This window comes from Pogoniulus pusillus, chromosome 9 (genome assembly GCF_015220805.1).
Source record: "Pogoniulus pusillus isolate bPogPus1 chromosome 9, bPogPus1.pri, whole genome shotgun sequence".
Lineage (NCBI taxonomy): Eukaryota > Metazoa > Chordata > Aves > Piciformes > Lybiidae > Pogoniulus > Pogoniulus pusillus.
Window position 1 is genome coordinate 9,886,450 of NC_087272.1, and position 12,657 is coordinate 9,899,106.

The following is a 12,657-nucleotide window of genomic DNA, read 5'->3' on the forward strand; positions in this document are numbered from 1 at the left end:
TGTCCCGCTGACCTTAATTGTTGCTGCTTGGTTTTTTGTTGTTTTTTGTTTTGTCTTGTTAACCGAATGAGAGAAAAGGTTCTCTTCACTTTTACCTTACCAGTACGAGGTCTGGATCTGCTGGAAAATTACTTGTGAGACCTCTGAATCTCTTATTTGCACAGAAGTAGCCACTTATATTTATTGCTTTACATATGGCCACAATCCAGCAAGTCACTCAAGAATGCAAATAACTTTAAGCATGGAAGTAGCCCCCTATGAGCCACTGGAAACATCACTACACCAAATATATACATCGAGTGATGAGCCCAGCTCCACTCTCATCTTTTCCCCAGTGCTGCCATTTCTCTGCACACATCCAGCAGGCCAGGGGTTTGTTCCTGGGGTTCCTTTCGAACTGCGTAAGTCTCGGTGGATTTAATCTGTGGCCTGCATTGATCTCTCCACACTCATTGATCCTTGCCTGTGCACACCCCAAGGAGGCTGCACATCACCCCTTTCACTCCCCATTAGATACTCTTCCTATTTCCCCCCTTAAATGCAGAGAAAAAATTGTAACGAATTTGCGGGGGGGAGATGAGTTTTACAGGACCTGGCTGTCCTGTATGAGTGTCTCCTCTTATCACACACATAAAGGCACTGTCCCCTAAGGGGGGCGGGAACAGCAGAGACATCTGCGAGCCGCCCCACCTTAGCTGGCCCCGGGAGGGGAGGTAAGGGTAGCTCCTGCTACCCTAGAGGGTTAAGGGCCGTGGCCGTCCCATTTGTTTTTCCCCCTCCGCATAGTTTGGATCGAGCTGAGAGGTTGCAAAGCGCCCTGCGGCTGCATCCACCGGCACCTCGGGGATACTCCCGCAGGGCCCCGCTTCCGTCCTGGCGAGGAGGGAGAGGCTGCATCTCTCCCTCGGGGCTACCCACACCCCACTCCGGAGCATAGGCAACCGGGGTTAGAACCGCTGGAGGGCCGAGGGCACTTAGAAAACTGGGGAGAGGAGGTGATGGAAGATAGTCCTTAGTGCTACGTGGGGGCGAGGGCGTGAATGCTTACCAGGATTTATAGGTGGACTTTAAGGGACCTTTTACTACAACAGGGGAGATGATTCGTATTTGTACGTAGCGTGTTTTCACCACGCCAGCCGGTTAATGCTCAGCGCGGGTGGTGGGCACAAGCCGGTGAGCCGGGGGAGGCCCAGCGGCCGTCCGCCCCTCTCCGCTCCCCTCCCGCCTTGCAGTGCTCAGTTAGCTCCGCAGGGTCCAGCCAGCCCCACAGCGTCCACTTAGCCCCAGGGAGGCGGCGGGGTCCGGCTTGGCAGCGGGGAGAAACTTTTTAAAAGGTTGAACAGAAGGAGAGAGTGGAAAGCGATGCCTACACACACCCTGCTCTCAACGATGCGGGCCGTGCGTGAGCAGCCCCTGCGCGTCCGTGAGGGGCTGCAGTCGTCCAAGCATGGCTGTGGCTGCGCGCCCCGTGTGAGAGCCTCTCTCTGTGTATGTACAATACGCGCGTGTACGCAGTGTATATCCGTGTGAGCGGTGGATGTGCGCACACATGGATGCGGGCATAAGCCTGAGGCGCTTCCCCGCTGCCCCCCGGCTCGGTGAGGAGTTGCTCTGGGCCGGAGAAGGGTCTCTCCCACATTCCCAAACGCGGACACAGACGGCCCCTTCCCCAGCGCCCTGCCCCGTCGCCCGGCTGAGGCCGAAGGGCTGCGGGCTCCTCGTCGCTGTCGGAAATAGGCACCGGCCGGCTTCTGCTCCCGGGTGGGCTGATATGGCTTGGCTTCGCTCGCCTTTTTAATTTTTTTTCTTTTATTTTCTTTCTTTTTTTTTTTTTTTTTTTTTTTTTTCGCACGAGTTTGGGCCGTCGGTCATTCCCGTTCATCTTTGGCTACTGCCGGTGGGCTCCGGCCACCCAAACCTCTCCACTCACCCGCGGGGCTAGCCCAGACACCCCTCTTACATTCCGGGGATCCTGCTTTGCAGAACCCAGGGGTTTTACCTGCTCAGCCTTGCCGCCCGCACCTCGTCCCCGGTCAGGCTCTTCCCAAGACGGTGTGGGCGGGAAGGGACCTATCTCTACCCCGGTAATTTTATCCTCCTCCCGGGACCCTGACACCAAGGGTGCCGAGCATAGGCTGGGGGCGGCCTCCTTGCGGGGCGGCGGAGCCGGAGTCGAGCTGGTGGCCCCCCCGGGCAGGGCCAGCACAAGCCCGCCCTCTGAAAAGGCAGGGCCGGCGCGGCTCCCGGTCTAGCAGCGGCGGCTTTTCCTCTGCCTCCGGCCCGGTCCCGCAGAGGCAGGAGAGATCCTCGCTGCCCTCCGCGCAGCCTTCTCCGTCTTCGGGTAGAGGGGCTGCCAGTCGAAATTAAAAAGCAATCAAACAAGTCCGTCGCAACCCTGAAATCAGCACTGATCCACCCGGGGGAAATTCGTCCAGACGGGCAGCGCGGAGCTCCCTCCGCCCCTGCGCAAGGGCGCGGAGCGTCGGCTCGGCTCTGCCCAGCACAAGCAGGGGTCGATCTGGAGAAACGCGACCTCAAACGCTTCTTTTATTAAAAAGAACCAAATAATCACCAAACCACACAACTTTGCCTCTGTAAGTTTACGAGTCAGGGTTTCTTCTATTTCTTGTCTTCTCTGAGAAGATTCAGGAGAGAGGACAAATTAATTCTGAAATGGGGTTCGCCTTTAGAAAACTTCAGATTTAGCAATCGATTAGTCCGGCATTGTATGGAGCTCCGAAGGTGTAAATCCTCCCAAGTTGCTGGATTATTGACTGTTACGGTCTATCGGGTGCATAATATTCAGACCTACCCACGTATAACACGCGTACCAAAGCAGGCGTTTAAGCAAGGTAAAATTACACGCCCCGAAAAAACGTGTAGGTATTAGCATCGCTCCTATGCCCTCTCTCCTTGACTTGAACCGAGATACGGGACTCCTTAACCCTCCTCCACACCCGCGCAAGCACTGCATGGCCGACGGGGGACACAGCGCTGCCAACCTACCCCTGCCCGCCCCACCGCGCCCCAAAACGGCCTCCTGGAAGGAGCTTCCTAGGCTCAGATGTCAGCTGTGATTTCCCTACAAAAATGTTGATGAAGCTCGTCAGGGAGGTGGGTGGGGGAGAAAGGTTCCTTTATTTTATAGGTATGCACAAATGTACAGGTATGTGGGGGTGGGTGTCTAGCTGGGTTCGGAGGGCACACATGGCTACAAGGGCACACAGGCAGAAAAACAACTCCCGGAGAGGACAGGGGACAGAAAGGAGGGTGCATAAAATGTCCCGGAGGGGATAAATATCGATATTTACGGTTAATTTTGCCCCCTGCGAGGCAGCTGACCTCGGCGCTGGCCCTGCGCACGCCGACGGGGTTCAAAGTGCGGGAGGCAGCGCTAGAAGACAAAAGAACTGGGCCGAGCCGGGAGGGCAAAAGGTGCCCCAGGCCTCCCAGGGACACCCACCACCTCGTTCTTCTGTCTGGCAAGGCCGGCGGGGTCTGTGGATTGGGATGTGGATTGAGATGTGGATTGGGAATCAGACGGCGCTGCCCGCTGCCACGGCCGAGGCTGGGGGTCGCGCTGCAGGGGGCACAGAGCGGTGTTCCCGAGGGCTTGGGGGGGGGCAAGGGGGTGAAAGCACGTTGTTTAACCCCTCTGTCCTACTCTTCTCCAGATAGATATTTTGTGAATTCCTCATTTCGTTGTGGCTTTCCCCACCCCGCCTCAGTGGCCTCCATTGTTCCAGGTTCACGCTGCCATCGCCGATAAGGGGAAGGAAAATCCCCAAGGGAAAAAAAAACATAAAAAGGAAAAAAAAAAAACAAAACCAAACAACCACGACCCAAAATTTTGATTTATAACCTGATCAAAACGCTATATCTTTGGTCAAGTGGCGCAGAAAAATGATGACCCTGAAGGCTTCAGCTGGGGGGAAAGAGAGAATTTCGGATTACGCCGGGAGTGATTTATGTCTTCTGTGAGCGGTCACGCTGTTTTTTTCATCGTTTGAGCCATTGCTCAGAATGGAAAACTATCGTCTGGGGGTTATTCTGGTTTGGGGTTTTTTTTGGGTTTTGGGGTTTTTTTGTGTGTCGGTCCGGAAATTATCAAATTGTTCTCCTGAATGTATATGCATACTGTGTATTACACATATATATTCTTTCTCCACGCACATACATATTCTAAATATATTCACTGACATTTTATACATATATATAACACGAGAAGACTATAAATAACCAAAGGCACCGAGAAGAAACGAGAGCCGAAAAGATCGTGTAAAACACCATGCAGATACCCACAGCCACCCGCTCGCTGACTTCCAAATCCAGTCCGCCGAGGGGGTTTAGGAAGAAGAGCACCCAACTTTCTCCATCTTCCCTGAGCCACGAGGGAGGGAGATTCCCCGGTTTGCCAGCCCCTCACCGGCATGGCTCCCAAACCTTCCGCCCGCAGCCCAGGGAGGAGGAGAAGGAGGAGAAAAAGGGACGTTTTTGGAAGCCCCTGGCACTCACCCGGGTGAGGTGTTGACACGGTGCGGAAAAACCGAGGGGAGCGGCGTTGGGTCGGGGAGGCGGCGAGGACGGGCACGCCGAGGGTGGAGGGTTGCGGAGTGCCTGCCGCCTCTCCTCCTCACCCCATGCACGGGGGCTCTTTCGCTCCACGGACCCTCTGGCAACATCAGACAGAGGAGAACAAAATATTTTTTTTTAGAAGGGTAAAAAACTCCCAAACAAGCAAATACACACACGCAAACATAGAACTAAACCAAACCAAACAAAACAAAACAACCAAACAAAACGCAACACATTCAAAAAAACATAAAAATTAAAGTGAGAGGAGGTAAAAAGCGGGGGCTGCAGATGGAAGAGGAAGGAACCCCTCTTTCGAGCGAGGGAAGCATTTTCCCAGTGAGAAAGTGCAGGGCGCTGACCTCTCCCCTTCTCCCCTCTCTTCTCTGCTCCTTTTTTGGGGGACTATCTCTTCTCCACGGTGTCCCACCCGTGGCCACTCCAAAGTGCGCATTGAGAGCGCAAAGGCCTCGCAAGGGGCGAGCTCTTCCGCCTCCCACCGTGCTGTCTTTCCTCCGTGAGCACCTCGGTACTTTACGCGCCCGCGGAATTTCTTCCTATATCGATATTCCCGCCGGGTCCTGTCGCCTCCCCGCCACCACCCACCCCCCTCTCCTCCCCTCGGCCAGCCACTCCCTGCCCGCCCGGGGTGTGAGCCGATAGGAGGGCCGGGCCAGCAATTCATCTTGATTTGTTTCAATTGTCCGGCGATGGCAAAGTTTTAATCCAGAGTAATTTCACCAAAAAGCAGGTTGAGAATGAATGGCTCGATATTATTAAAGCAAAACACACGGGAGCACGACCTTTCCCTTCCACGGCGTGTTGCAGCACGAAGGCGCAGGAAACGTGGGGCTAACCTCTCAACCCGGGGGGTTGCAGTGATTTGGGCTGCTCCTTTGTTTCTCTTCACGTCTAAAAAATAGGGGCGGGGGGTGGGGGGGAGGGATTTGGAAATAGAAAACGTGAAGGATCTCCCCGCCGAACCGTGAAGGTGGGAGCCACAAAATGGGAGGATTATTTGGAACGGGAGCAGTTTTTTTGCAAATTGTTCTTTCTTTCCCCACCCCCACCCCCTTTCCCCCCCACCCCTTTAATGTAATAAAAGCTTCTTTCACAGCGGGAGAAATTTATGCTCGAGATACAGCAACTTTGTAGCCGGTAATTCCCGAGGCCAACAATGTCAAATAATCAATTATTCCCAGAGCTGCATCGGGGGAAATAGAGAGATTCTGCTGTATGGGTGAAAAAAAACGAGTTTTTCTAGCGAGGGAATAATTTAGTTGGCGAGGAGGAATAGTTTAATTTATATTTTTACTTAAAAGAAAACCAGCCAGCCTTCGTTTGTATTCCAATTAAAAAAAAAAAAAAAAAAAAAAAAAAGTAAAAAGTACTGCTCTCTGCTTTCAGAGAAGGAGATCCAATGTCAGTGATCAGTCGGGCTTGGCTCAGTAAATAAAAATCCAGACAAAACTCTATGCTGTATAATTTTACTCCCATGAAATAAAACACTTTTTTATTTTGCCTTTTTTTTTTTTTTGCTTTTTTTTCCATGTTTGCTGAAAAGTAAAACAATAATATTGTACGAAATGTTATACACAGGGCATGTTTTACATTGCAGTATCAGAAACATCATTGCATCCACCAGAGGTACTAGTCTAAAACTGATATTCACACGATTTTTTTTTTTTAATAATTATATGTTAGAAACATACAGTGTTGCAATTTAGTATATACATTCCCTTGCTCTCAAGCAAAAAAATCCTAATTGCTTCTGTGTAACATGCTTTATTTTAAAGCCTAACCTTTTAAAAACACTGTCGTGATATTACTAACAACTGCTTTTATAAAATTAATTTGACATTTCGATATATATACATCCTTTCAGTCATTTTTTTTATGTTAACAATGCTAAACTTAAAAAATAACAAGCTTATAGTAACATTAAAATGTCATATCATATCCAGTCAAACATTTGTCCATATATATATATATATATATATGTCCTTGTAACTGTTGAAATACTCTTAGTGAAAGAAAGATCTCAGAATCTGTAGGAGGTCCTTTGAAAACAAAGGAACTATCTTATTTCAGTGGTTTCCTCTTTTTTTTTTTTTTTTTCCTTCTCTTCTCTCTCTCTCTGTCTTTCTTCCTCTCTCTACCTCTGATTTTTTCTGCCTTTCTCCTTCTTTCTAGTGCCAATTCCTTTCTAGTATAACTCTCAGTCTCTGCGGGAAGTGGGGAGGGAATTCCCATGCAGTTTCTCCTACTTGGGTGTCTCACACGGGTCTGTCCACCGCATACTGGCAAGCGCTCAGGTTGGAAGCAGGGTTCTGCACACTGGCATAGCCAAAACTGGAGTGCTGCTTGGCCTTCAGTCTCAGACTCGCTAAGCTCGAGTTACATGTGTCCCTATAAACATATGGAGGTGTTGGAGGAGCATAAGGACAGGCTGGCGTCGGCACCGCAGAATTCAGGGAGGGATTGCTCAAGTTGTTCAAGTTGTTCAGGCTGTTGAGGCTGGAGCCGGGGACCCCGGTGACTGCTGAGGGTACCATGCTTGAAGACATACTCATGGAGGAGATGGAGTTTGGAGGGGAGAACATGCTCTGAGAAGACAGAGGGTTGACATTCATGGAGTTGAAGAAAGGAAAGCTTTTGGTGGAGAGGGAAGCAGAGGTCAGGCCCTTGGCCGCCCAGTTGTTGTACGAGTAGCCGGGGTACATGTCATCGTAGGGCTGCATCAGGCCGTTAAACTGCGGACCAAAGCCGTTTTTGCAAAGCTCGGCTTGCTGGTTCCTTTCTCTCTTTCTCCATTTGGCTCTGCGATTCTTGAACCAAACCTTGGGGAAGGAGGGGAGAGGGAGGGAGATGGGAGACGCGAGTTAGTCAAAAGCCATCACCAAGACCGCAGCCCTTCTCACACTCTTGGAGCAAGAATCGATCCTGTCTCTACGTACATCCATCTGAAAACCCGCGTCGGGACATAAACATACGCATAGAGAGATTCGCAGAGACTTGCTACCGGGACCACTGAGCATTCCCCCGGGCCCCGGACCCACCGGAGTGCAGCAAGGAAGGTCCGTGGCAATGCCCCCCCCCCCCCACTCCGCCCGCGCATATCCCGGCGTTATTCGTGATGCTTTATTTCGCGCCACAAAGGCCAATGCTTGCTTCTTTTTGTTGATTTGTTTTGCTTTCCCCCCTCGTTTCTCCCTTTTTCTCCATGTTCATTCCTTTCCCTGTTCCACCCTGCAAGCCATGCAGTGGAAATACAAAAGTGCAAAAGTGAGGGAAAATGCTTGGAAACCCATTGAACTTTAAAACTGCATTTCCTATTACGGGGAAGATCGAAGTGTGAAGGAGAAGCTAGCAACTAATAAATCCTTGCTACAGTTTGTTAAAGCTGCAAGTTCCTCCTGCGTGAAAGCTTCCAGAGTCGAAAAATCACTTTTTAAACGAACTTGCTCGACTGCTCTAGGCCAACAAAAAAAGAAAAGGAAAAAAAAATATGGGGTGGGGGAGAAAGGAGGGCAGGACAAAAAAAGAAGAAGAGAATCGCTATTTAACAACGTGCCGGATGAGATCTAAGGCTGTACATGTGGGTCAGACAATGGGGAAAACGTACCCTTTCCCAATCCACATCGGAGTGTCTGCCCTGGCGGGCAGCCGCCAGCAGCAGCCTTACTGTGTGTGTATTGGAGACACCCCAGGGAGTCTGTAGGACCCCACCACCACCACCAGAACCAAGCTGGGCAAAGGCAGTTCGGGCACCATGGGGACGGGCCTCGTCTAACTGCATCGCTCCGCCTGAAGCCAAACCTGGCCCGCAAGTACCGACACCGACACTGCTTTGATGCATCTGCGGGTCTCTAGGCCCGGCTCCGCTCCCCGCCGCGGGGTTGCCCTGGCTCCGCACAGCGGGGACAGAGAGCTGGCCCCGCTTCTCCCTCTCCAGCTTTCCTCAAGCGACCGCAGGAAAAGGATTTATTATGTGTGATTTCCGAAAAATCTGGGAGTTTGGCCCTTTTGGGGGTTTGTTTGGGGGAGGTGGATTGGGGTGGTTTATTTCTTCCCCCCCAGCGCGGTGTTTGCGTGCGAGTAGGAGAGTAGGATCCGGCCGCTCTATCTCGGCAGTACCGTGATGGTCTCATAAATCTCAGAGATGGCGGCGGGGGTGGTGGTGGGGGGGAAAGGGCGGAGAGAGACGCTCGTCGAATTGTGAAACCAAAAGAAAGAGAAAAAGCAAGGAAGGGCACGTCGGGAGTGCCTGGGAGTGAAGTAAAAGCCCTTGCGTATTTTGCATCTTTTTCTCATTAGAGGCCGCGCAGGTTACAGCCTGTTCCAAGTCATTTTCTTGGCCAATGTTTTCTTTAGCGTACCGATCAAAAGCAGGACGCACTGCACCGTGAGGACGAAGCGTGCAGAGAACCATATTCCGGAGAAAGCGGGAGAGAGTCCAATCTGTTTGGCTTTGACAGAAATGCCCTACTCTGCCCCACTTTTGTGCAAATGCTCTGGAGTTTGCACACAAACCGAAATCGAAAGCAGCTGCGAACATCTCAGCCCTCCTTCCCTTTCCATCTCGACCCCGGCTGCTCGTATCGGGACCTACCCTAACCCTGGCCTCGGTGAGGTTGGTCCAGACGGCGATTTCCTCCCGGGTGGACATGTCAGGGTAGCGATTCCTCTGGAAGGTCGCCTCCAGCTCCTGCAGCTGCTGGCTGGTAAAGTGGGTTCGCTGCCGCCTCTGCCTCTTCTTCTTGGAAGGGTCCTCGGGCCCCGCATCGTCATTCTTGCCCTGCTGGCTTTTATCTTTCTCTGTAAGGGGGGGAACAAAACAAAACACAACAAGGAGAAAAACGAGGGCCACTCAGCCTCCGAAATCTTTTCCGCTGGCGTCTGGGGCAGGGTTTGTCCCCGCCGCGGAGGACTCCCGCAGCCGGCCCTTTCCGGGGCCCGCAGTGTAATGATTAACTGGCCCGGCCTCCCGCTTCGCGGCCCCTCCGCGGGCTGGCTGCTCCCGGGGAAATAAGCACCGCCGGGGCAGTGGAACGGAGCAGCCCACCCTCACGTCCCCATGCAAGTTTTTCGCCTATCAATACGTTCGAGTTTTAAACCCACCTACATCTGTATTGCTCTCCTATCCGTATAGATGTCATTCATGTTATTTGTCCGCCTATGCTTAAATTATTCTCCTGACTGTGTTCCTCTGTGTACCAGTTTTATTTGCCTATCTGTATCCACAGCATTCGCCTGCCTATATCTGTATGGTTTTGCCGTCTAGATCCAAATGGATTATCTATCTATATCCATATTATTGTCTGTCTGTATCCATAAGCTTTATCTATCTATATCCATATTATTTGTCTGTCTATAACCATATGGTTTAACCGTCTGTACACACATTATTTGTCTTTCTATACCCATGTTATATGTCTGTCTATACTCATATTACTCGTCCATCCATACCGTGTTCCCCATCAGTCTGCATCCTACATTATCCATCGATCCGTACCCATATTATTTGCCCATCAACACCCATGTAACTAGCTCACCGCTGCCATTCCTCTGCCCTCACGAGTGTCATTATCTTCCCAGACGCCGACATACAGACACCAAACGCGAAAAACAAAAAAAACCAAAACAAAACAAAAAAAACAACAAACAAACCCAAACACAAACACGAAATGTGTCTCGGCTAGGGTGGGTTTTCTCCTGGGCAGGGGGAGGCGATGGCGGGGCCACCGGCAGGGCCGGATTAGGACTGGGCTGTGGGGTGCCCGGCGAACTGGAGGGTCCCTGCCGCTCATCCCCACTCTTACCTGCAGCCTCGGGGCTGGAGGTGTCGGAGATGGTGTGAACCTCCAGACGGTGCTTGGCAGACTCCAGGGAGGAACGCGCCTGCCCCGGCGCCAGCGCCGTCGCCATGGTCAGCGCGGGCTGGTGGTGGTGGTGGTGGTGGTGGCAAGATGATGAAGAGGAGGAGGAAGGCGAGGAGGAGCACAGCTTATTCCCGGCTCCCAGGCGCTCCAGGCTTAACGGGTCCTTCATGCAGTTCATCGGCTAAAAGGACTCCCAAGTGCAAGCCTGGGGGGTCGGTAGGAGATGGGATGCGTGTGTCTAGAGGTGTCGGTATGTATAGGAGGGTCAGCGCGGAGCAGCCCAGCTGCTCCGGGGGGTGGGGATGTCAGAGATGCTAGGCGGGGAGCCGCGGCCGGGTGGGCGCCGGTAGGTTAGCAGCTGAGCAGCACGACGAGCCCTGAGACTCCTCGCCGACCGAAGTGTGCTCGGCGGCGGCGACAGGCGAGCGGGTGAGTCCTATTCTGCAGTAGCCGTCACGGCTGCGACGCGCACGGTTGCTCCCTGGCCGGATGCCCCCGGCCCTTCCCGGTGCTCCGTGGGGCGGGGGGCGGCGGTCCGCGGGGCGCTCGGCTCCGCTGCCGCGCATGGACCCGCGCCGCGCCGCGGCCGGCCCCGCACCGCCTCAGCTCAGCCGCTTCCCTCTTGGCCTGACATCTTAAACCGGTGGCGGCCTTCCCCGCACCGGCACGTCACCCGCCCCCGCCCCGTCCCGCCCCCGCCCCGCCCCTCCGCCGCCTGCGGACCGCCTTACGAACCGCCCCGTCCAGCAGCCCCCCCCAGCCCTCAAAAAAAAAACCCTAACACCAAACCTGGCATTTTCCGCCCGGTTTGCTCCGCACCTGGGTACCTGAGCCCCGAGAGCCCGACCTCCGCCGCTCAGCCCATGGGCAGGCCCCCGTCGGGGCGGCTCCAGTCACGCCTGCTCTATGCCGGCTCACTCGCACTCGCGGACCTGCTGGAGTGAGGAGCGGAAAACTCGGCACTGACACAGGCGTTGAAGCGAAGGGGAAAGAAAGCAAAGGAGCCCCAGCCCCGATTGCCTCGCTATGGAGGAGGGGTGGAATGCAAAAGGGAGAGGGCTATTGTCGGTTAGACGGCGGATCTCTAGCGGATAACAGCAAATCGTAGCGGTAACAGCTACAACATCAACAACTAAACACGAAACAGTCACCCCTCTGCGGTACGGCTACAGAAGGCTTCACATCACACTCAGAGGAGCAAGGAAGAGCGTGTAGATCCCAGCCCCTGAGCATTCCTAATTCCCCCTCTCTCAATCCCCTTTGCCTGTACCGGCGGCGAACATGGGGAGAAAATCCCCTCAATGGCACTGCCACGCCCGTCCCCTCCTTGCAGCCGGTTTCCCAACAACGATCGTCCCAGAAGGCTTTTCCACCCCAGTGTTGTATCACATTCTCGCAGTTATCTGCAGGGACTGTTCCCCCCTCCCGGGGGGGACCCGCAGAGAAGATCTCGCAAAAAATAAACCCCAAAACTTCTGTGTTTGAGGGAGCAGAATTCATCTGCTCGCCCTTGGGCAGCTCTGTGGAGGGACAAGCTGTGCTGCCCCAATGTCCCCGCTGACTGGTCCGGTTATAGCGTTGGGGCGAGGCTGCTGTGGCCCCAAGTTTAGCAAGAGGAAGGAACAGAGGGGCCATACACCAGCAGGATTCACGAATTGGAAGATTGCTGTCCCGTGGTGGTCAGAACCTCCCGGTACAGAGGAACCTGTCACCGAGCTCTCGGGCAGCTGCTGCGCTGTTAGGGATGGGAAGCCCGAGGGAGCGCAGATTGTGCCTCTATTTTCAAATCCTCTACAAGGTCATGGGCATCAAGAAATTACAGAAAGCTTCCCCTTAATGTGGTCCTCCACACTCCCATCCCAGCTCCTGTATTCCTATATACCCCGTTGCTCACCCCTCCCAACCCCAGCAAGGGTCCCTTCTCAGTGGTTGATGCTCGTCTGAATATGTATCATCCCTCACAATCTTACTTATCACTAAATTATACATATTACTTTAGCAGCCTGTTAGTAAAGAAGGTTAAATTAATTTACATTCTGCTCATTATCTGGTGTTTAAATGACGTGTTTTTATCCCTGAGATTTGGCAAAGGATCTCTTCCCTCAGACCCCACAGCGTTTCGACGGAGACAATGCTCTTACATTTGTAGTGGATTTTAATCTGATAAGACTCTAATTTGCTTAAGTCTTTTAAATAGAGGGTT

General features: G+C 53.0%; 1 protein-coding gene across 1 annotated transcript; it reads right to left on the reverse strand.

Moving 5' to 3' along the window:
* Positions 1-5,946: 5,946 nt before the first annotated feature.
* On the reverse strand, positions 5,947-10,996 carry PITX2 (paired like homeodomain 2). The gene is made up of 3 exons (XM_064149371.1): positions 10,395-10,996; positions 9,185-9,390; positions 5,947-7,412 (listed from the first exon to the last, which is right to left on the reverse strand). Exons 1-3 carry the CDS (start codon positions 10,630-10,632, stop codon positions 6,849-6,851), a joined length of 1,008 nt encoding a protein of 335 aa, XP_064005441.1. The 5' UTR covers positions 10,633-10,996; the 3' UTR covers positions 5,947-6,848.
* Positions 10,997-12,657: the final 1,661 nt, after the last annotated feature.